The 25826-nt window shown below is 34.0% G+C and overlaps 2 protein-coding genes across 2 annotated transcripts in view; one reads left to right on the top strand and one right to left on the bottom strand.

Annotated features, from left to right (window-relative positions):
* LOC100378885 (haloacid dehalogenase-like hydrolase domain-containing protein 2) overlaps positions 1-13707 on the bottom strand; it is a 31850-nt gene extending 18143 nt beyond the window's left edge. The window contains exons 1-2 of the mRNA XM_002739720.4: positions 13458-13707; positions 9894-10007 (exon numbers count right to left, since the gene is read on the bottom strand). Coding sequence (XP_002739766.2) covers positions 9894-10007; positions 13458-13477 — 134 coding nt within the window. The 5' untranslated portion in view covers positions 13478-13707. The remainder of the gene's footprint in view (positions 1-9893; positions 10008-13457) is intronic.
* Positions 13708-13920: 213 nt separating this feature from the next.
* On the top strand, positions 13921-17035 carry LOC100378739 (apoptosis-enhancing nuclease-like). The gene is made up of 2 exons (XM_006822741.2): positions 13921-14081; positions 16219-17035. The coding sequence occupies exon 2, from the start codon at positions 16227-16229 to the stop codon at positions 17004-17006; it is 780 nt and encodes a 259-aa protein (XP_006822804.2). The 5' UTR covers positions 13921-14081; positions 16219-16226; the 3' UTR covers positions 17007-17035.
* The last annotated feature ends 8791 nt before the right edge of the window (positions 17036-25826 follow it).

The following is a 25826-nucleotide window of genomic DNA, read 5'->3' as shown; positions in this document are numbered from 1 at the left end:
GTAATGAAGTTTAGTATATACAGGTTTAACTGTAATGAAGTTTAGTATACACAGGTTTAACTGTAATGAAGTTTATTATACACAGGTTTAACTGTAATGAGGTTTAGTATAAACAGGTTTAACTGTAATGAAGTTTAGTATAGACAGGTTTAACTGTAATGAAGTTTAGTATACACAGGTTTAACTGTAATGAGGTTTAGTATAAACAGGTTTAACTGTAATGAAGTTTAGTATAAACAGGTTTAACTGTAATGAAGTTTAGTATATACAGGTTTAACTGTAATGAAGTTTAGTATATACAGGTTTAACTGTAATGAAGTTTAGTATAAACAGGTTTAACTGTAATGAGGTTTAGTATACACAGGTTTAACTGTAATGAGGTTTAGTATAAACAGGTTTAACTGTAATGAAGTTTAGTATACACAGGTTTAACTGTAATGAGGTTTAGTATACACAGGTTTAACTGTAATGAGGTTTAGTATATACAGGTTTAACTGTAATGAGGTTTAGTATATACAGGTTTAACTGTAATGAGGTTTAGTATATACAGGTTTAACTGTAATGAAGTTTAGTATACACAGGTTTAACTGTAATGAGGTTTATTATACACAGGTTTAACTGTAATGAGGTTTAGTATAAACAGGTTTAACTGTAATGAAGTTTAGTATAGACAGGTTTAACTGTAATGAAGTTTATTATACACAGGTTTAACTGTAATGAAGTTTAGTATACACAGGTTTAACTGTAATGAGGTTTAGTATATACAGGTTTAACTGTAATGAAGTTTAGTATACACAGGTTTAACTGTAATGAGGTTTAGTATATACAGGTTTAACTGTAATGAAGTTTAGTATACACAGGTTTAACTGTAATGAGGTTTAGTATACACAGGTTTAACTGTAATGAGGTTTAGTATAAACAGGTTTAACTGTAATGAAGTTTAGTATAGACAGGTTTAACTGTAATGAAGTTTATTATACACAGGTTTAACTGTAATGAAGTTTAGTATACACAGGTTTAACTGTAATGAGGTTTAGTATAAACAGGTTTAACTGTAATGAAGTTTAGTATAAACAGGTTTAACTGTAATGAAGTTTAGTATATACAGGTTTAACTGTAATGAGGTTTAGTATATACAGGTTTAACTGTAATGAAGTTTAGTATAAACAGGTTTAACTGTAATGAAGTTTAGTATAGACAGGTTTAACTGTAATGAAGTTTAGTATACACAGGTTTAACTGTAATGAGGTTTAGTATATACAGGTTTAACTGTAATGAAGTTTAGTATAAACAGGTTTAACTGTAATGAAGTTTAGTATATACAGGTTTAACTGTAATGAGGTTTAGTATATACAGGTTTAACTGTAATGAAGTTTAGTATAAACAGGTTTAACTGTAATGAAGTTTAGTATAGACAGGTTTAACTGTAATGAAGTTTAGTATACACAGGTTTAACTGTAATGAGGTTTAGTATATACAGGTTTAACTGTAATGAAGTTTAGTATAAACAGGTTTAACTGTAATGAAGTTTAGTATAGACAGGTTTAACTGTAATGAGGTTTAGTATATACAGGTTTAACTGTAATGAAGTTTATTATACACAGGTTTAACTGTAATGAAGTTCAGTATAAACAGGTTTAACTGTAATGAAGTTCAGTATACACAGGTTTAACTGTAATGAGGTTTAGTATAGACAGGTTTAACTGTAATGAAGTTTAGTATAAACAGGTTTAACTGTAATGAAGTTCAGTATACACAGGTTTAACTGTAATGAGGTTTAGTATAGACAGGTTTAACTGTAATGAAGTTTAGTATAAACAGGTTTAACTGTAATGAAGTTTAGTATACACAGGTTTAACTGTAATGAGGTTTAGTATATACAGGTTTAACTGTAATGAAGTTTAGTATAAACAGGTTTAACTGTAATGAAGTTTAGTATAGACAGGTTTAACTGTAATGAAGTTTATTATACACAGGTTTAACTGTAATGAAGTTCAGTATAAACAGGTTTAACTGTAATGAAGTTCAGTATACACAGGTTTAACTGTAATGAGGTTTAGTATATACAGGTTTAACTGTAATGAAGTTTAGTATAGACAGGTTTAACTGTAATGAAGTTTAGTATAAACAGGTTTAACTGTAATGAAGTTTAGTATAGACAGGTTTAACTGTAATGAGGTTCAGTATACACAGGTTTAACTGTAATGAGGTTTAGTATAGACAGGTTTAACTGTAATGAAGTTCAGTATAAACAGGTTTAACTGTAATGAAGTTCAGTATAAACAGGTTTAACTGTAATGAAGTTCAGTATACACAGGTTTAACTGTAATGAGGTTTAGTATAGACAGGTTTAACTGTAATGAAGTTTAGTATACACAGGTTTAACTGTAATGAAGTTCAGTATAAACAGGTTTAACTGTAATGAAGTTCAGTATACACAGGTTTAACTGTAATGAGGTTTAGTATAGACAGGTTTAACTGTAATGAAGTTCAGTATAGACAGGTTTAACTGTAATGAAGTTCAGTATAAACAGGTTTAACTGTAATGAAGTTCAGTATACACAGGTTTAACTGTAATGAGGTTTAGTATAGACAGGTTTAACTGTAATGAAGTTTAGTATACACAGGTTTAACTGTAATGAAGTTCAGTATAAACAGGTTTAACTGTAATGAAGTTCAGTATACACAGGTTTAACTGTAATGAGGTTTAGTATAGACAGGTTTAACTGTAATGAAGTTTAGTATAAACAGGTTTAACTGCACTGAAGTTTAGTATAGACAGGTTTAACTGTAATGAAGTTTAGTATACACAGGTTTAACTGTAATGAAGTTCAGTATAGACAGGTTTAACTGTAATGAAGTTTAGTATAAACAGGTTTAACTGCACTGAAGTTTAGTATAGACAGGTTTAACTGTAATGAAGTTTAGTATACACAGGTTTAACTGTAATGAAGTTTAGTATACACAGGTTTAACTGTAATGAAGTTTAGTATACACAGGTTTAACTGTAATGAAGTTTAGTATAGACAGGTTTAACTGTAATGAAGTTTAGTATACACAGGTTTAACTGTAATGAAGTTTAGTATACACAGGTTTAACTGTAATGAAGTTTAGTATAGACAGGTTTAACTGTAATGAAGTTTAGTATAGACAGGTTTAACTGTAATGAAGTTTAGTATACACAGGTTTAACTGTAATGAAGTTTAGTATACACAGGTTTAACTGTAATGAAGTTCAGTATAGACAGGTTTAACTGTAATGAAGTTTAGTATAGACAGGTTTAACTGTAATGAAGTTTAGTATACACAGGTTTAACTGTAATGAAGTTTAGTATAAACAGGTTTAACTGCACTGAAGTTTAGTATAGACAGGTTTAACTGTAATGAAGTTCAGTATATACAGGTTTAACTGTAATGAAGTTTAGTATAAACAGGTTTAACTGTAATGAAGTTTAGTATAAACAGGTTTAACTGTAATGAGGTTTAGTATACACAGGTTTAACTGTAATGAAGTTTAGTATAGACAGGTTTAACTGTAATGAGGTTTAGTATACACAGGTTTAACTGTAATGAAGTTTAGTATAGACAGGTTTAACTGCACTGAAGTTTAGTATAGACAGGTTTAACTGTAATGAAGTTCAGTATATACAGGTTTAACTGTAATGAAGTTTAGTATAAACAGGTTTAACTGTAATGAAGTTTAGTATAGACAGGTTTAACTGTAATGAAGTTCAGTATACACAGGTTTAACTGCACTGAAGTTTAGTATAGACAGGTTTAACTGTAATGAAGTTTAGTATAGACAGGTTTAACTGTAATGAAGTTTAGTATATACAGGTTTAACTGTAATGAAGTTTAGTATAAACAGGTTTAACTGTAATGAGGTTTAGTATATACAGGTTTAACTGTAATGAAGTTTAGTATAAACAGGTTTAACTGCACTGAAGTTTAGTATATACAGGTTTAACTGTAATGAGGTTTAGTATATACAGGTTTAACTGTAATGAAGTTTAGTATATACAGGTTTAACTGTAATGAAGTTTAGTATAAACAGGTTTAACTGTAATGAGGTTTAGTATAAACAGGTTTAACTGTAATGAGGTTTAGTATATACAGGTTTAACTGTAATGAAGTTTAGTATATACAGGTTTAACTGTAATGAAGTTTAGTATAAACAGGTTTAACTGTAATGAAGTTTAGTATAAACAGGTTTAACTGTAATGAAGTTTAGTATATACAGGTTTAACTGTAATGAGGTTTAGTATAAACAGGTTTAACTGTAATGAAGTTTATTATACACAGGTTTAACTGTAATGAAGTTCAGTATAGACAGGTTTAACTGTAATGAAGTTTAGTATATACAGGTTTAACTGTAATGAGGTTTAGTATAAACAGGTTTAACTGTAATGAAGTTTATTATACACAGGTTTAACTGTAATGAAGTTCAGTATAGACAGGTTTAACTGTAATGAAGTTTAGTATAAACAGGTTTAACTGTAATGAGGTTTAGTATATACAGGTTTAACTGCACTGAAGTTTAGTATATACAGGTTTAACTGTAATGAGGTTTAGTATAAACAGGTTTAACTGTAATGAAGTTTAGTATATACAGGTTTAACTGTAATGAAGTTTAGTATATACAGGTTTAACTGTAATGAGGTTTAGTATAAACAGGTTTAACTGTAATGAGGTTTAGTATATACAGGTTTAACTGTAATGAAGTTTAGTATAAACAGGTTTAACTGTAATGAGGTTTAGTATATACAGGTTTAACTGTAATGAAGTTTAGTATATACAGGTTTAACTGTAATGAAGTTTAGTATAAACAGGTTTAACTGTAATGAGGTTTAGTATAAACAGGTTTAACTGTAATGAAGTTTAGTATATACAGGTTTAACTGTAATGAAGTTTAGTATAGACAGGTTTAACTGTAATGAAGTTTAGTATACACAGGTTTAACTGTAATGAAGTTTAGTATACACAGGTTTAACTGTAATGAAGTTTAGTATATACAGGTTTAACTGTAATGAAGTTTAGTATATACAGGTTTAACTGTAATGAAGTTTAGTATAAACAGGTTTAACTGTAATGAGGTTTAGTATATACAGGTTTAACTGTAATGAGGTTTAGTATAAACAGGTTTAACTGTAATGAGGTTTAGTATATACAGGTTTAACTGTAATGAAGTTTAGTATATACAGGTTTAACTGTAATGAAGTTTAGTATAAACAGGTTTAACTGTAATGAAGTTTAGTATATACAGGTTTAACTGTAATGAAGTTTAGTATATACAGGTTTAACTGTAATGAAGTTTAGTATATACAGGTTTAACTGTAATGAGGTTTAGTATATACAGGTTTAACTGTAATGAAGTTTAGTATATACAGGTTTAACTGTAATGAAGTTTAGTATAAACAGGTTTAACTGTAATGAGGTTTAGTATAAACAGGTTTAACTGTAATGAGGTTTAGTATATACAGGTTTAACTGTAATGAAGTTTAGTATATACAGGTTTAACTGTAATGAAGTTTAGTATAAACAGGTTTAACTGTAATGAGGTTTAGTATATACAGGTTTAACTGTAATGAAGTTTAGTATATACAGGTTTAACTGTAATGAAGTTTAGTATAGACAGGTTTAACTGTAATGAAGTTTAGTATATACAGGTTTAACTGTAATGAGGTTTAGTATAAACAGGTTTAACTGTAATGAGGTTTAGTATATACAGGTTTAACTGTAACGAAGTTTAGTATATACAGGTTTAACTGTAATGAAGTTTAGTATAGACAGGTTTAAATGTAATGAAGTTTAGTATACACAGGTTTAACTGTAATGAAGTTCAGTATATACAGGTTTAACTGTAATGAGGTTTAGTATATACAGGTTTAACTGTAATGAAGTTTAGTATATACAGGTTTAACTGTAATGAGGTTTAGTATATACAGGTTTAACTGTAATGAAGTTTAGTATAAACAGGTTTAACTGTAATGAAGTTTAGTATAAACAGGTTTAACTGTAATGAGGTTTAGTATATACAGGTTTAACTGTAATGAGGTTTAGTATAAACAGGTTTAACTGTAATGAAGTTCAGTATATACAGGTTTAACTGTAATGAGGTTTAGTATATACAGGTTTAACTGTAATGAAGTTTAGTATAAACAGGTTTAACTGTAATGAAGTTTAGTATAAACAGGTTTAACTGTAATGAGGTTTAGTATATACAGGTTTAACTGTAATGAGGTTTAGTATAAACAGGTTTAACTGTAATGAGGTTTAGTATATACAGGTTTAACTGTAATGAAGTTTAGTATATACAGGTTTAACTGTAATGAAGTTTAGTATAAACAGGTTTAACTGTAATGAGGTTTAGTATAAACAGGTTTAACTGTAATGAGGTTTAGTATATACAGGTTTAACTGCACTGAAGTTTAGTATATACAGGTTTAACTGTAATGAGGTTTAGTATATACAGGTTTAACTGTAATGAAGTTTAGTATAAACAGGTTTAACTGTAATGAAGTTTAGTATATACAGGTTTAACTGTAATGAGGTTTAGTATATACAGGTTTAACTGTAATGAAGTTTAGTATATACAGGTTTAACTGTAATGAAGTTTAGTATATACAGGTTTAACTGTAATGAGGTTTAGTATAGACAGGTTTAACTGTAATGAAGTTTAGTATAAACAGGTTTAACTGTAATGAGGTTTAGTATATACAGGTTTAACTGTAATGAGGTTTAGTATAAACAGGTTTAACTGCACTGAAGTTTAGTATACACAGGTTTAACTGTAATGAAGTTTAGTATAAACAGGTTTAACTGTAATGAGGTTTAGTATAAACAGGTTTAACTGTAATGAAGTTTAGTATAAACAGGTTTAACTGCACTGAAGTTTAGTATATACAGGTTTAACTGTAATGAAGTTTAGTATACACAGGTTTAACTGTAATGAAGTTTATTATACACAGGTTTAACTGTAATGAAGTTCAGTATAAACAGGTTTAACTGCACTGAAGTTCAGTATATACAGGTTTAACTGTAATGAAGTTTAGTATAAACAGGTTTAACTGTAATGAGGTTTAGTATAAACAGGTTTAACTGTAATGAAGTTTAGTATAAACAGGTTTAACTGCACTGAAGTTTAGTATATACAGGTTTAACTGCACTGAAGTTTAGTATATACAGGTTTAACTGTAATGAGGTTTAGTATATACAGGTTTAACTGCACTGAAGTTTAGTATATACAGGTTTAACTGTAATGAGGTTTAGTATATACAGGTTTAACTGTAATGAAGTTTAGTATAGACAGGTTTAACTGCACTGAAGTTTAGTATATACAGGTTTAACTGTAATGAAGTTTAGTATAAACAGGTTTAACTGTAATGAGGTTTAGTATAAACAGGTTTAACTGTAATGAGGTTTAGTATATACAGGTTTAACTGCACTGAAGTTTAGTATATACAGGTTTAACTGTAATGAGGTTTAGTATATACAGGTTTAACTGCACTGAAGTTTAGTATATACAGGTTTAACTGTAATGAAGTTTAGTATAAACAGGTTTAACTGTAATGAGGTTTAGTATAAACAGGTTTAACTGTAATGAGGTTTAGTATAAACAGGTTTAACTGTAATGAAGTTTAGTATAGACAGGTTTAACTGTAATGAGGTTTAGTATATACAGGTTTAACTGTAATGAAGTTTAGTATATACAGGTTTAACTGTAATGAAGTTTAGTATAAACAGGTTTAACTGTAATGAGGTTTAGTATAAACAGGTTTAACTGTAATGAAGTTTATTATACACAGGTTTAACTGTAATGAGGTTTAGTATATACAGGTTTAACTGTAATGAAGTTTATTATACACAGGTTTAACTGTAATGAAGTTTAGTATACACAGGTTTAACTGTAATGAAGTTTAGTATATACAGGTTTAACTGTAATGAGGTTTAGTATAAACAGGTTTAACTGTAATGAAGTTTATTATACACAGGTTTAACTGTAATGAAGTTTAGTATAAACAGGTTTAACTGTAATGAAGTTTAGTATACACAGGTTTAACTGTAATGAAGTTTAGTATATACAGGTTTAACTGTAATGAGGTTTAGTATATACAGGTTTAACTGTAATGAGGTTTAGTATAAACAGGTTTAACTGTAATGAGGTTTAGTATAAACAGGTTTAACTGTAATGAAGTTTAGTATAGACAGGTTTAACTGTAATGAGGTTTAGTATATACAGGTTTAACTGTAATGAAGTTTAGTATATACAGGTTTAACTGTAATGAAGTTTAGTATAAACAGGTTTAACTGTAATGAGGTTTAGTATAAACAGGTTTAACTGTAATGAAGTTTATTATACACAGGTTTAACTGTAATGAGGTTTAGTATATACAGGTTTAACTGTAATGAAGTTTATTATACACAGGTTTAACTGTAATGAAGTTTAGTATACACAGGTTTAACTGTAATGAAGTTTAGTATATACAGGTTTAACTGTAATGAGGTTTAGTATAAACAGGTTTAACTGTAATGAAGTTTATTATACACAGGTTTAACTGTAATGAAGTTTAGTATACACAGGTTTAACTGTAATGAAGTTTAGTATATACAGGTTTAACTGTAATGAGGTTTAGTATATACAGGTTTAACTGTAATGAAGTTTATTATACACAGGTTTAACTGTAATGAAGTTTAGTATACACAGGTTTAACTGTAATGAAGTTTAGTATATACAGGTTTAACTGTAATGAGGTTTAGTATATACAGGTTTAACTGTAATGAAGTTCAGTATAGACAGGTTTAACTGTAATGAAGTTTAGTATAGAAAGGTTTAACTGTAATGAGGTTTAGTATATACAGGTTTAACTGCACTGAAGTTCAGTATAGACAGGTTTAACTGTAATGAAGTTCAGTATAAACAGGTTTAACTGCACTGAAGTTCAGTATAGACAGGTTTAACTGTAATGAAGTTCAGTATACACAGGTTTAACTGTAATGAAGTTCAGTATAGACAGGTTTAACTGTATTGAAGTTCAGTATAGACAGGTTTAACTGTATTGAAGTTCAGTATAGACAGGTTTAACTGTAATGAAGTTCAGTATAGACAGGTTTAACTGTAATGAAGTTCAGTATAGACAGGTTTAACTGTATTGAAGTTCAGTATAGACAGGTTTAACTGTAATGAAGTTCAGTATAAACAGGTTTAACTGCACTGAAGTTCAGTATAGACAGGTTTAACTGCACTGAAGTTCAGTATAGACAGGTTTAACTGTAATGAAGTTTAGTATATACAGGTTTAACTGTAATGAAGTTCAGTATAGACAGGTTTAACTGTAATGAAGTTCAGTATAGACAGGTTTAACTGTAATGAAGTTTAGTATAAACAGGTTTAACTGTAATGAAGTTTAGTATATACAGGTTTAACTGTAATGGTATTCAGTATAGACAGGTTTCACTGTAATGGTATTCAGTATAGACAGGTTTCACTGTAATGGTATTCAGTATAGACAGGTTTCACTGTAATGGTATTCAGTATAGACAGGTTTCACTGTAATGGTATTCAGTATAGACAGGTTTCACTGTAATGGTATTCAGTATAGACAGGTTTCACTGTAATGGTATTCAGTATAGACAGGTTTCACTGTAATGGTATTCAGTATAGACAGGTTTCACTGTAATGGTATTCAGTATAGACAGGTTTCACTGTAATGGTATTCAGTATACACAGGTTTCACTGTAATGGTATTCAGTATAGACAGGTTTCACTGTAATGGTATTCAGTATAGACAGGTTTCACTGTAATGGTATTCAGTATAGACAGGTTTCATTGTAATGGTATTCAGTATAGACAGGTTTCACTGTAATGGTATTCAGTATAGACAAGTTTCTACATACCTCTGTAATGCTTCCACTGCACCAGGAATAACATTATTTTCTATATGCATTGTTCCACTCAGGTCGATGAGTACGGCTCCAATACGACCAAGTTTAGCACTCATTGTGGCAGTCCTACAATACAATGATTTAATTTTCAGTTTTTACTTGCCTATTTCACTCAAAATTTGTGTTCCAATATTCTTAAATTAAGTGCAGATTATAAACAGGAATATTTTGTGAATTTGTGAAGAAAAGATAGAACTGGTGGTGAAAAAGTTAAAGGGGTGATATTGTAAGCAACATTTTGAATTTTGCTAATTTAGTTTGTAATTTTGCTAATTTAGTTTGTAATTTTGCTAATTTAGTTTGAATTTTTGCTAATTTAGTTTGCTAATTTAGTTTGAATTTTTGCTAATGTTTGAAATTTCGAATTTTGCTAATTTAGTTTGTAATTTTGCTAATTTAGTTTGTAATTTTGCTAATTTAGTTTGAATTTTTTCTAATTTAGTTGGCTAATTTAGTTTGAATTTTTGCTAATGTTTGAAATTTTGAATTTTGCTAATTTGGTTTGTAATTTTGCTAATTTAGTTTGTAATTTTGCTAATTTAGTTTGATTTTTTGCTAATTTAGTTTGAATTTTTGCTAATTTAGTTTGAATTTTTGCTAATGTTTGAAATTTTGAATTTTTGCTAAGTTAATTTGTAATTTTGCTATTTCATTAGCTTAATCATAGACCCTCTTTTAGAGGGTCTATGGCTTAATAAAGATTCTGTTAATTTATGCATTGAGACAAATTTGTTGAAATTGTATGTATCTTATATTTCAATGTGTTTTACAGTAATAAATACAAATCAAAAATTACAATATTCACAAGATACCCACATCAGACCAGTTTCTGCCAATCCTCGGGGGCAGGCATCCGGGCAACCATCACGGTGAAAAGAAAGGCAAAAAACTCGCAGAAAACGGTACTTTGGGATGGTTGTTGAGACTCCCCTGATCAGTATAACAAGATTAGCCCTACATGTGTAACATATATAATTTTTGTTTTTCAGGATTACTTCAAAGTTGAGTTTGTGTTTTCTTTTTTACGAATTTTCACTGGCTCGACCGGCGTTCTACAGCAGCGTGCACAGAGCACATAGAAATGTATAATACAGTGGTGCGCGTCTTAGCAACGTGGAACGTCTGTGATGTGGCTCCGCCCCCAAGGATAGCAGATTTTTTGGGCCAAGTGATTTAAAATTGAATAAATAATCAAATGACACATATGAAGACAACAGAAGTAACCATATACTATCCGAGCTCTTGGTAAAGGTGTGTGTGGTTTGGGATGCAATTATTCTCACACACATATATAGTACAAACAATCAAACCTGTACACAGAGCTACTTACTAGATGTGATTTCACCAGAGTACTGTAAAATGATTAATTTTCACTGGGTTTAAATTGCGCTGATTTAGCATTTCAGGCATATTCAGTGTGTTTTAAATTCACGGTTTTATCATTCAGATGCTAAATTTTACATATTCACTGGGTTTTAATTTAGCGCATTTTCCAGTCAACGAAATAAGCAAAATTAAAACCCAGTAAATAATTAATCCTTTTACAGTAGTTAAGGTAGCGAGAAGGGAAATTTTCACTTTTTTCTTGATTTTTCAAAAATTGATAAAACGGTTACTTTAGACCTTGATACATCACCCCAGGTTTACAAAAGATCAAAATTGCGAAATAACGTTGCTCAAATTAGTGTTTTAAAACACTAGCAGAAAAGACTACAACTGCCGTTTCGTGGATATTTGCATAGTGTTTATCTTTGGAAGGAATTAAATGATAAAATCTTATCTGTATACTCTGTTGTTGACGATTCTGATATAACGGGTGATAAGCTTCCAGTTGCAAACAATGCGTGTTTATCTAACGTCCATTGTCAGCGTTATTGTCAGTCGAGACTTCGTTGGAGAAACATGGTCATACAGTACTCATTTCGCCCAACCTTCCGCTTTTACATCGACCGCTTATCACTTAATTTCCGACCACGCGGTCTTGTCCGACCGGAAACCGACCGCATTTTAATCGCGTTTTTTTTTTTTTTCGCTCGCTCGCTTATTGAAAACAACATTGACCGCTCGCCCAAACACTGAAAACTGGCACATGGGTGGTCAAAATGGTGGTTTTGATAGTGAAGTGTGAACATACAACTAGTATTAACTATTATTACATTCTGAACGACACTTCAAATCTAATAGCTGTATTACACTTGTATCGTGAAAGCAACTGAACTGGGACCTCTTGTTATGTGTTTTGGGTGCTTGTTCTAGATGTAATATTTTTATTTTTATTTTAATGAGACAGTTACGTGAAAAAGCCTAGGTAACTCCTTTTGACAGAGCAGAGAAACGAGGAAATGTTAGTGATTAATTCCAAAAATAACGATATCGAATCCACATCGGTCCACGTCTGGTAAAATTTGACATTCAATTTTTAAAATTAAGTCACGATCATTGAATGAGCTCGGTCTATACTGTATACGTACCGCAAAAGTGTTCCCACAAAAAAATATTTTCGACTAAAAACGGCCACATGCCCTGAAAAAATCGAACAGAGCTTGACATGTATGAATAATTTATTGGGCTTAAAAGAAAAACGTGTCAAATTTAGTTATAGCCATAACTATTTGGTGGCCAGTCGATGAACAATTCAATGTCCTTCAGGGCTGAAAATCATCGATGCTACTCTGGTTTACTTTATTTCACAACTTGCAGAGAAAACTGATTCGCGTGAGCTCTAATGTATCTTAGCCTAGTATGTTCTTTTTGAACTAAGGTCAAATTCCATCAGTTTGTCAAAAAAAAGAATATCCTTCTCATCAAATTAGATAAAGAGCAAAGTTTTCGTTTGAAACAGATAAGGACCTAGTCTTGCAATTTTATAGAATTATTTTTTAAGTCAGAAGTTTTTACGAACCGTTCTAAAGGAGTTATTATATAAAAATAATAAAAATGGCCACGACTGGGCCAGTCTAATAAGAGCCCTCACTTTGATCTAGATTGGTGGTGGGGGGGGGGTAGGAAAGTCAGCTGCTTTTCAATTATTCAGATTCAATGGATTCATCAAAATGTTGTAAGAAATAAATATACTTCCATATATTGAAAAAAGAAAGTGTAAACAAAAAGTTCTGAATACTTATGTACGTGGTGAGGACCCCCCTCGATTGCAAATGGTCAACCCTTAATCTGTTTTGCAAGACAGACTTACTCACCATTTATGGGTCAAGCATTTGAAATCATTTGGGATGGCTGTGAGAATGTAAAATGTCCATTTGTGTTTTTTTTTTTTTTTTTTCTTTTTGAGGCGTCTTAAATGTACATTTTTTGTTTTATTTTTCTCAAATGTGCCAAAATGTTTTCGGAACACGATCTTTTTTCTTGGTATCTCACCTTGCATTTTAGGTTTACAGACCTTCCACCTCTCCATGATTTAAATGTTCGATCGCTTATGACAGAAATTCCATCTCTTATTCAGTGAACAGATTTTGTTGATCAAATTTTGTACGCTGTATTTTACTAGTACTCACTCACCTGTTATCCAATCTCTGCATTAACTGCACTGTGTGACCTGCCCTGGCGATCGATCGGCGGTGGGGGGGGGGGGGGTTTACAGCCGAGAAATTGCAACCTCCAACGGTCACGAATACACTATCGAAATTATATAAACAAGTAAAACCTTAAAAACGGTATTTAATTTACGTTTGGGTAGTTTTACAACACATCTTCCATCGCAGAATCACCTGTAACTCGCAAGTCCACAACAATATGATGGATGACCCCTGAACTTACTTGGCTTTTTTTACATGTATGACTACCTAACGCAGTAGATAAAAAAAAAACTACTACGCCCTGGTTTATATTTATCATTTATATTTTTAAATTTAAAAACAAAAACCTAATTAAAACACCAATTACAATTCACACGTCACCCAGGTATCAAAATTAATATTAAAATGTGCAGACATTTCAAAACTATAAACTTTTTATTGTGGAGATAGGTGGTCTTTCAGCGACAACGTGGTTGCCATCACCGGTTCCGGTTGCCATTTTGGGAGACGTTATTGCACAACATATTTGTACTAGACCCAGAGGAAAGGTTTTGCATATTGTCGGTGCATAATAATTTCTAATAATTCCTTTGAGAAGAACGAAGAGGTAAGATTTTGTTGTTGTCGTACGGTCGCCTATTTGATTGTGAAGGCCAGCTGTCAGGCATGCAGCATGAGAATTTTGATCACAGTAAATTTAGGGCTGTAGTTCGATATATTAAAAGTACTCAACAAACTGTGTATTTAACGGAATTATTCGTTTACAGCTATGCGAAATGGATATTATTTCCAAATCAGGAGACATTCTCACGAGTAGTGTCCTTCACAATTACATATAAATTTATAATGATAATGGAAAATTGAAATATTGCAATGAACTTGAATCACAGGGAGCCCAGGAGCTATAATCAAATGTAATGCGCAGTGTCTATGAGCGGGGGGGGGGGGGTATCGGCTGGTATCTAGTGTAAGAAATAGACAAGGGATGAAGGCTCCAGCCAGCTTACATTTTTTAAACTCGAAAAACAGACGAAAAAAATAAAAAATAAAATCTAAAAAAAATACCAGCTTGAAGAATATTAGTTGCTCCTTCGAATTTCGCCAAAGCCTTACCTACATTTTACTGATATCTGCAGAATAAATCAAGAAAACTACACAAATTGACTCCATTTAGGAATTCCTAATGGTTAGTCCGAACGCATGACACCATTGGAGGCATGGCCTGTTCAGCATTTGTCAACAACCAATCACAAGACTGGTTACGAACCAGTTGAGCAAGGCTAACCGAGTCGTGACCTCGATGTGGTTTGTAACCAGTCTGAATATTGCATTGGCCAAATTTATAAAAAAAACACTTTATCATGAGACAGCAACATCACTTGTCTTAGCGTAACCACAATCTTTTTAATTAAGCATTGTGGGAATTATTATTCGTTGTAGCCGTATGTGGTCAATGATTTTGCTGAAAATAAATTGGATACTGTAAAATACTTTATTTTAGCTGGAATTAATTTTCATTGAAAAGTGTTTTTGGGTATCTTGTATGGCATTATTAATTTTCACTGATTTCTGATGAGTTTATTGTCAAATATAAGAAAAAAGGTATATTCGCTGGATTTTATTTTCACCGAATCATTCCTTCAGCGAAAATTAATTCCAAGCGAAAATAACGTATTTCGCAGTAAGTGATGAGCTAAAATTTTGCTCGTCATTGATTTTCATATAAAAAAAATATGTTAATAAAAATACATGCATTTTATTACATTACGATCTACATACCGTCTGGATTTATGGTTTAAAAATTGGTAGGGTTTGTGGAAAAAAGGTCAAAGGCAAAATCTTTATCATTATCATTGTTGTGGAATGTTTTTGATCACACACAATCTCTCTATGCCTAACAATTTCTGCCATGATGTTTTTCAGCACAATTTGACCTGAAACAACGTGCTTTGACCTTGTATGTCAGGTCTTTAACCAATCAAAATTCTGTGTCATACTGACGAAATTAACCGATTACCGACAATGTAATTTTTTTTCAACGCAATGCGAAAATGAATTACCGCATTGTTAAAATGCGATCTGTTGGCATTGATTTGGCATCACCATGGTATTACCATGGTAACCATAGGATGGTGCTCAAGTGGGAGTAATATTTACTGAAATTTGTAACCCTTTCACCGTCAGTTTCCTCCCAAATTCACAAAATATTCCTGTCTACACTTTCCTTCAGAAGTTTGGGGCAAAAAAAGCCAAATTTGCTGAGTAAAAACTGAAAATTGACTCAAATTTTGAATATTTGCTCCAAAATGTGGGTTTATTTCCAGAAATATTGAATATAAGAAAAAAGTGCAGAATAATTTAGGCGAGAAAGTCTGGTGGTCAAAAGATTAATTAATTTCACTGATTTGTGAAGAAAACAATGTATTATGTTAATCTAGCATATTCACTGGCTTCCTAACTTTTATCTGCCAGTAAAATAGCAAACATTAAAAACCAGGGGTCACAACATCCTGGTACTTTCATGACACAGGGGTCACAACATCCTGGTACTCTCATGACACAGGGGTCACAGCATCCTGGTACATTCATGACACAGGGGTTACAACATTAAAAACCCAGCTAATAATTAAGTCCTTTACAGTATAATGGCATTGCTATGGTAACACCATGGTGCCATCTTTGTTTGTACTTCTATATGTCTATGTGTCAATGTCAAATTATAAACAAATATTTATTTTTTTCAGATTTGAAAATGCCTGCTATGCCAGTACAATCTATTCAAAACAAACCATCTGAACGAAGACTGCCCTCAACATCATTACCCATGGAACGAAAAACGTTGAAAGCGAAGAAGAAGAAATCTCTTTCAAGCCGTATTCGACGGTTGTTGACTACGGGGAAAAGAAAACAGAAGAATGTGTCCATACAGTACATTGAGTCGCTAAACTGCAAGAAATGTGGTGACGTGGACTGTGAACAGTACGTGGCGTTGGATTGTGAGATGGTTGGCGTTGGACCAATGGCAAAAGAGAGTGCATTAGCACGTTGCACAGTTGTGGATTACCACGGCAAATGCTTGTGTGACCTTTACGTCAAACCTGACGTCCCTGTAACAGATTACCGCACACCGTGGAGTGGGATCCGTAAAGAGCACATCCAACGAGGTCTACCATTCTTCCAAGTTCAAAATCACGTACAGCAACTCATAGATGGGAAAATATTAATCGGGCACGCCTTGCATAACGATCTACAAGCATTGCATCTTCGCCATCCTTTCGAGCAGATAGCCGATACTTCGAAGTGTGTGCACCTAAGACGGCTAGTGGGAATGGAAACGAGTACACCGATAAGTCTAAAGCGTTTAAGTAAACAACTCTTACACAGGACTATACAGCAAGGTGAACACTGCTCTTTAGAAGATGCTCGGGCTGCCATGGATTTATTTAAAATCAGTAAAAATAAGAATACTGATGTGCACTTGAAATCTTTCATGACAGATGATTTCTGGCCGAGTGATTTTGATAATGAATGATAATGATTAAATAAAGTTATTATAATCTATTATGTCTATTATTAGTATGGATAATTTACTTTTTGTGAAAGTAGAGGTCGCGGCTCTTGATCTTTTCACCACTGTTCCCACAAAAATTTACAAAATATTGGATAAATATTTGAAAAAATGTGCAGACAAATTTGGTGGTGAAAAGATTGATTGTTTTTTGCCAGGGTTAGATTGACCTTTGACATATAAAATTGAATACACATTTGATGCCAAGTTGTACAGGCTAAGTCATTTGTCATTTTAATGTTTGTGCAAGTAGGCAGAAATTTTTTTTTCAAATAACGCTACGTTTTTGGTGGACGCAAACTTTAATTTGTTGCAAAGTAGCCATTATTTTTAGTCAAAGTCCGAAAACGGGGACTTATAATTCGGTCTCCGTGCGTCTGTATGTCCGTCCGTCCAGAGTCGTATCTCAGAATCCCTTGGGCCGATTCCGTTCATTCTTTGCATGTGCCGAGGACTTTATGTGGGACATGTGCACATGCAGTGGTTTAGCGATTCGATTCAAAATGGCCGACTGGCAGCCATCTTGTTTTTTGAAAATGTTGTATTTTGGACATGCTTTGTCAGTTGTCATTCAAACTTGGTACATAGATTATAAATGCTCGGATACATGTCCATGACGATTTATTTCGCAAGTGGATCAAAGATGGTTGACTGGCAGGCATCTTGTTTTTTTTATGCGGTATCTTGGACGTGCTCTATCAGTTTTCATTCAAATTTGGCACATACATGTACTTTATACATGTTAGGATGCATGTCCATGACAATTTGTTTCAAAATCTGGTCAAGGATGGCCGATTGACAGCCATCTGACTTTTTGGCCTTACTACTATATTTCCACAATTTATGTACCATTTTCATTCGTATTTGGCACATACATCATACATATCAGTGTGTTTCATAACCAGATCAAAGATGGCCGAATAACAGCCGTTTTTATTTTTGCCATATTACTACTACACGGAACGCGCGTTTTGATGTAAATAAACAATCTGTTATATACGTCACTTGGAACTCAAGTTTGAAGGACACGCTCGCTGCAACCCCTCCGCTTTAATATGACGAGCACAAAAAACTTTCAAAAATTTAACTGGGACTGTGTCATTTTCAATGACTTGTTATGTAGTGAATCCACAACAAACTGCAATCAGTGATTATTCTTTCCTGATTTTAATTTTGTATTTAAAGGCACGATTGTGGCAAAAATAAGTAAAAAAAAAACCCCAGCCTATCCAATATTTTGTTAGCTTGCTACTGGAAAAACGGTACAATTTTTTTCTTTGGCCTTACCATGCACCAGTTCCCTATGGTAGGTTAAGATTCTGCTGGCAATGGCTAAATTTTTGAGTCTATGCAAAACTGCAAGAGCAATCAGAGCAGCTTCTGCCTTGCATATGTACCGGTACTTAAAATCAATTGAGATTTGTCAATGGCTGAACAAGATCTTTTTTTTGTTTTTTTTCTGCTTTACTATACAACTTTTTAAACTACTCTAAATCCAGAGTTTTGGGAACCAGAATTAGAAATTCAGTGAAATAGACATGGACAATTTAAAGCGCGGTAGTAGACGCGCTGCACATGTGCGAGATATATGGGTCTCGTATAAACAAAGATGGCGACTTTGTTGCACAGATCAACGAGTACAAACCGAGACGTTTCCAAGCTTTAATTAGGCAATTTTTATGTGATTGGAAGGTATCGAAGGAGTCACCGGCGGTAATCAGTGCAAGTCGCACCCGTGTCAAACCTCATACTTGTGATTTCCATTTGAAGAGCGCATTGGATTGTGGGAAAATCAATGTTTATCAACACAAATGTCGCACATGCGCAGTGCGACGGCTACCGCGCTTTAATATCTGTTGATTGTTTGGATTGTGCCTTTGTGTGTTGAGGAAGGAGACAATGTAGATGGTTGTGAGGGGAATTGTGAAAGAATGGATGGTGATGTCAGACTCAAAGTGTGTGCAGATGTAGATCCATAGACAGAGAAATTATGCCATATCTCAAATTGTACGCTGGTGACATTGGCTGAAAAAAATAATATATTGTAAATGATGGGATTCTTTGTTTTCCTGATTTTTTTCAAAAATCTGGGTTTTTAAATGTGACAAAAAATGCAATTTTTGTTTAACAATGCGCTCTATGGAACTGTTCTAAAAATAGTGATTTTTGAAAAATATTAGGACGTACATTGTGAATACATAATTACCTGAAGCATGCGTACAACAGACATATCTCGAGAATATTATTTTATAAGGTGCAATTTTAATAAAGCATTTATTATGAAATGACACATGCACATATTTTTTTTTATCAGAAGACTGTACACTCTTTCTACGATACCAAACTGGTCACCAGATTTAAAAAGTGCTGTTATGCCTTCTTGTACTTGTACCTTTGCGAGCCACTAAAGATTGTGAAACTTGTACATTGGTAGTTCCCTGCTCTATGCATCAAGTTAATTTTTACAGTCTTAGAAGTATTGGGGTCGCAAGTTAGCAACAATTTTGTATACTTTTTAGTTGCGTAAACTTAAAACTTGTTTGAAATACTGTTGTTTTTTTTAAGATGTTTATTAGCATTTGGCGACAGATTGAAGGGTAAATATTGAACTTGTAGGTCATCTGCTTCAGTCAAAACCAAAATTGTGAGCAAGTTGGCTTATTTGCTGCCCCAATACTTCTCAGACTTGCTTTAGGAACCCAGCTTTTTTTAAAATTGTTGCAAATTCTCTGGGGCGTTAGAAATTGGTAATGTATTAAAGGAAAGTGTACATCTCGCTGCATATGGGATTCATAGTGTGTAATACATTTACACGAAACTTGTCTCTTTAAGTATGGGTGGCATCTGTTTTGATATTGACAACTTCAATTACGGTGCAAGTGAGCTAGTAGGGCGATTGAACTTAGTTTGGCATGTGTTCAATTCGGTGAAAATTTTTTGCAAATTAAAGGATGATCGTCGCACATTTTGTTCGATACGAGACTCCAAAATACAACCGTGTAAAATCCCTCGTTTACATAAAATTCGAATATGGGCTGTGCGACCACCACCACTGCACTTCAAACATCTTTCAGTGGAACAGTGTACGAGGTTAGCAAGACCTGCTGCAGTATACTGCCCTCTATAGTTGAGGTATGTCATTACTTTTGTTTTATCAAAAATAGCTTGCCATTGGCGCAGAGATCTGCAGCTGGACATTGTGAATGCTGGTTTGTTTTAGATTAACGTTTTCGCCACCAGACTTTCTCACCCAATTTTTTATGTACTTTTTTTTCTTATATCTCTCAATATTTCTGAAACTAAACCTTAATTTTCGAGCCAACAGACAAAGTTTGTGTAATGTTCAGTTTTTACTCCAAAAATGTTATTGTTGTGTGTTGTGCTGTACCGATTCCTCAGTACACAGATAACTTGCCCTAAAAACTTGGGTGGAAGTCCTGATTAATCACAGGAGACAGAATTTCCTCAAGTTTATTTTAATTCTATTCTCAACAGAAAAGAAATAAACAATATATACCAAGTAAACATGTACAGCTATACAAGAAGTTCAGAATTAAAAAAACATCTCTTAAAAATCACCTCTTTCATCGTAATTTTAACCCCCCGTTCGTTTTGATTGGAGTCTTTCATTTGCCAACGAACCAATGAAAAATGATGTTGAAAAAAAAACAGCATTTAAAAATCCTAACTTTACATCATTTAATCTCACAACAATCTCCTGCTTCAATCAGAACATCCATTTTGATTGGATGACTTCGTGGCTTTTGTCAATTTAAATCACTCGTGACCCAATAGGAAACTATGTTACAAAGCAACAAAAAAAATTGACACAATTATGTCAGCTACACACTTAACTTTGAAAATTACATTGTGCCACCTTGCACCTTTTCACCACCAGATTTTCTCACCCCAATTTTTAGTCACTTTTTCTTTTACTATTCAATATTTCTGGAAATGTATCCTAATTTTGGAGGCAACAAAGTCAAAGTTTGAGTTGAATTTCACTTTTCACTCAAAAAAGTCACCTATTTTTGTTGACTATAAATGGGCTATTTTGTGATGAAAAGAGAGAACTGGCGTTGAAAAGGTTAAAGGAGAAATACTGTGGAATACTTTATTTTTGCTGGAATTAATTTTCGCTGAAAAGGCTTTTTGGGAATTTTGTTTGGAATTTATTTTCACTAATTTTTGATAAGTTTAATGTGAAATATAGGATAAAAAAGATATTCGCTGGATTTTATTTTTACGGAATCGTCCCTTCAGCGAAAATAAATTCCAAGCGAAAATAAAGTATTCTACAGTAGTTTCAGTTTTGATCAGTACCACTTAAGTGCCTTGAAATATATGAATGAACAAGAGTTCATAACGCACGTCTTAAGGAGTCCATGTTAGATGATACACACTCATACTACACTTTATTTACTGTATTCGAATTGCGTGAAATTGACTAATTCCCGTTCACTGCAAGATCCTGTGTTATGCATGAAATCGAAAGAAAAAAACAGGACAAACAAAGGTCATAGCGGAGTCACGAAGACAAACATCACGTTGGATTCGACAAACACAAACGTATTACAAAGAAAAAATTCCATGCTTAATAATGTGCTGTACACATTTGATGATGGTGAATTTCGATGAAGCAAGGGTATTCAAACGTGCTATTCCCCTGTAAAAAAAAAAACGCCCTTTCGATGCGAGTTACGAAATAAAGAAATTCAAGTTCAAAATCAAATCGTTTAATTTTAGTGCCAGACATTCATTAGACATCTTTCACGCAACTTCCGAAATCTCGCAGTTGAACGGAAAATTGCCTATATGCGTCACATATCTTGGCAAGTTCATTAAAACCTCCAGGGCCACTTACAATAAGGTTCAGTAAAAGTGCTTAAACAAACTTATTGAATTGGCAATTCTCAGAACAAAACTTGACACACAAAATACAATACATTGCTATAAATGTCACCCTTGAGTGACGTTAATGAACACGCAAGATTTGTTTCCTTTTGATCTGTAGTCGTCCATCAATAAAGACAGTTTTTAAAGCAGGCGCGTCGTCACCTGCGCGGGAATTGATTCCCACGCGACGATAACACGCGCTAAAAACTTAAAGGTTCATGGGTAGACACTTGTTTGTAAACAATGACATGCTATGGCCATCTGATGCATGCGACGACTCCCCTGCTTTAAGACGTTTTATTTTCATCCAGAAGGCAAGACTATACAACCAAACATTTGTCGAATTGAACGACTTGAATTGCTTTTACTCGTATGCATTGCACTACAAGAGGGAGCAATTTATACGAACTATGCGTAGCATGTCTCGCGTCATATACTATAGACATGCGCATAACTGACGAGATTCGGTTACAAACAAAGCAAAGAGTATTTCAGTGTTCTTTATTATGTGATAAAGTTGAAAAATATTACTTTTGTGAATATTTTCCATCATCAAGATTAAGGTTCTGGCTATAATGAATATAAAACAATGTAACAGAAAGAACACGAAAATGGCAGTCAAGAACTCGTTTTTCCTTTTCAAATGATGTTCCATTCTGTTCCCCTGTTTTATGTAACCGCAGATATGGTCCATGATTTGGGTGTGGTACTCTTTCTCATTGTGAGTTAGGTGGATCTAGAACATAATTAACTAACTTAAGGGTAATTACTTCATAGGGCGAGAAAGCAAGCCAGAAAAATGCCTGGGCCAAACTGCAGAGGGCGCTCTACTATAACATAACAAGGTGGTTTTATATCATACTGTATATACAACATTTCCATAAAAGATAAACTTGAAGGTGCTAAACAACAAATTTAAAAATACTCTATTTACTGAAAATACAGAATCCTGTTGCTATGGTAACGAATTCAAAAATTTGGTGTGATCGAAATATAATATGAACATACAATGTTTTTTTAAATAATTATACACGTGTTTGGACAAAAAGCAGTGCAGGTCAAAATTACACAAAGGAATTTTTTTTTTTTTTTTTTTTTTTTTTTTTAATGACAATGCAAGGTAAACTTGATTGCACATAACTAGAAATATTTGATTTTAAGCAACATTTTTAGCATAATAATCCATCCAATAAACTTAAAGGAAATGACAAATACTGTAAAATTACTGGGTTTAAATTTCGCTGATTTACCATTTCAGGCATATTCAGTGGGTTTTAAATTCACGGTTTCATCATTTAGATATGTTCTATGCTAAATTTTGCATATTCACTAGGTTTTAATTTAGCGCATTTTCCAGTCAGCGAAATAAGTGAAAATAAAACCCAGTGAAAAATTAACCATTTTACAGTACTCGGATACACCGCGCCAAATCATCAACTCTTCGAACACCAAAGTCGAGTTTTGTCATCGTTCACAAACTTTTAACCCACATAATTTTTCCAGAATTTTGATCAAGACTTCATTTCGTCCAAAATTATCACAAAAAAATACATAAAAACAAGCAAAATGTTAAGTCTGGCGGAGAGAAAATGTTGGGGCTAAAATCATTAAACTGGTCTATATAAATTGCTCGAAGATTAGCATCTTGTGATGTTCGCATAGTTTTGTCACCGATTTTCCAAATTCTCGTTACTTATGGGCACTGCTGCAGTTGTCAACGTAAGTATCTTGATATTGCAGTGTTCAATCTGTTGCTGCACTGAATAATTACAGAATTGAGATGCTTATCTTACTTCAACAATGTTAACAAATAGCGGCCCATGGCAACTACACGAGACAATGGCAGCCCATGGCAACTGCACGAGACAATGGCGGCCCAGGCAAATACACGAGACAATGGCAACTACACGAGACAATGGCAACTACACGGGCCAATGGCAACTACACGGGCCAATGGCAACTACACGAGACAATTGCGGCCCATGGCAACTACATGAGACAATGGCGGCCCATGGCAACTACACGAGACAATGGCGGCCCACGGCAACTACAAGAGACAATGGCGGCCCACGGCAACTACAAGAGACAATGGCGGCCCACGGCAACTACAAGAGACAATGGCGGCCCACGGCAACTACAAGAGACAATGGCGGCCCACGGCAACTACACGAGACAATGGCGGCCCACGGCAACTACACGAGACAATGGCGGCCCACGGCAACTACACGAGACAATGGCAGCCCACGGCAACTACACGAGACAATGGCAGCCCACGGCAACTACACGAGACAATGGCAGCCCACGGCAACTACACGAGACAATGGCAGCCCACGGCAACTACACGAGACAATGGCAGCCCACGGCAACTACACGAGACAATGGCAGCCCACGGCAACTACACGAGACAATGGCAGCCACGGCAACTACACGAGACAATGGCAGCCACGGCAACTACACGAGACAATGGCAACTACATGAGACAATGGCAGCCCATGGCAACTACATGAGCCCATGGCAACTACATGAGACAATGGCAGCCCATGGCAACTACATGAGACAATGGCAGCCCATGGCAACTACATGAGACAATGGCAGCCCATGGCAACTACATGAGACAATGGCAGCCCATGGCAACTACATGAGACAATGGCAGCCCATGGCAACTACACGAGACAATGGCAGCCCATGGCAACTACACGAGACAATGGCAGCCCATGGCAACTACACGAGACAATGGCAGCCCATGGCAACTACACGAGACAATGGCAGCCCATGGCAACTACACGAGACAATGGCAGCCCATGGCAACTACACGAGACAATGGCAGCCCATGGCAACTACACGAGACAATGGCAGCCCATGGCAACTACACGAGACAATGGCAGCCCATGGCAACTACACGAGACAATGGCAGCCCATGGCAACTACACGAGACAATGGCAGCCCATGGCAACTACACGAGACAATGGCAGCCCATGGCAACTACACGAGACAATGGCAGCCCATGGCAACTACACGAGACAATGGCAGCCCATGGCAACTACATGAGACAATGGCAGCCCATGGCAACTACACAAGACAATGGCAGCCCATGGCAACTACACGAGACAATGGCAGCCCATGGCAACTACACGAGACAATGGCAGCCCATGGCAACTACACGAGACAATGGCAGCCCATGGCAACTACATGAGACAATGGCAGCCCATGGCAACTACACGAGACAATGGCAGCCCATGGCAACATTATTTCGAGGCGGCATTAGCAATTAAATCAATTTGAACAATTTGGAATGAAATAATTTTTATTAGCAGTAGAGTATTTAAAATTTGAAGCAGAAAGCATTTAATTTCCTTGAAAAAAAATTGGATGAATTATTACACACAAAATGACGCGATTACGAGAGTAGATTAGATGACCTTTGACCTTCAACCCGTGACCCTTCACAACAGGTTTATAGATAATTTTGTATGTGTTATAAATGTTACTTAATATATCATAATCTGCAAAAGACATAATTATTGCTTACAGGATAAAAAATTACAATGTCATAAATTCAAGGCAGACAAATACATATCTTTCTACACAATTAAAACAGATTTTTTCTTGGGTTTCTGGGAAAAAACATTTCTGTAAAATTTTTAATTTTTAAACTTTTTCGCAGATCATGAAATATGTTTATTTACATCTTGTCTTTAAAAAAGTTCAATCTGTACACGTCTGCATTCAAAGCGGAAAAACAAAAAAAATGAAGAGAAAAGTGACAAATAAAATGGCGACTAAAAACAAAGACTGGCAGCCATCTAGGATTGACCTTAAAATTTAGAAAAAACAGAAAAAAATATCTGCCATTTTTTATGTGATGAAGCGAGAGGCGTTTACCTTTGA

Source organism: Saccoglossus kowalevskii, chromosome 20, assembly GCF_978046115.1.
Source record: "Saccoglossus kowalevskii chromosome 20, keSacKowa6.1, whole genome shotgun sequence".
Lineage (NCBI taxonomy): Eukaryota > Metazoa > Hemichordata > Enteropneusta > Harrimaniidae > Saccoglossus > Saccoglossus kowalevskii.
This window is presented reverse-complemented; position numbering and strand designations above follow the sequence as displayed.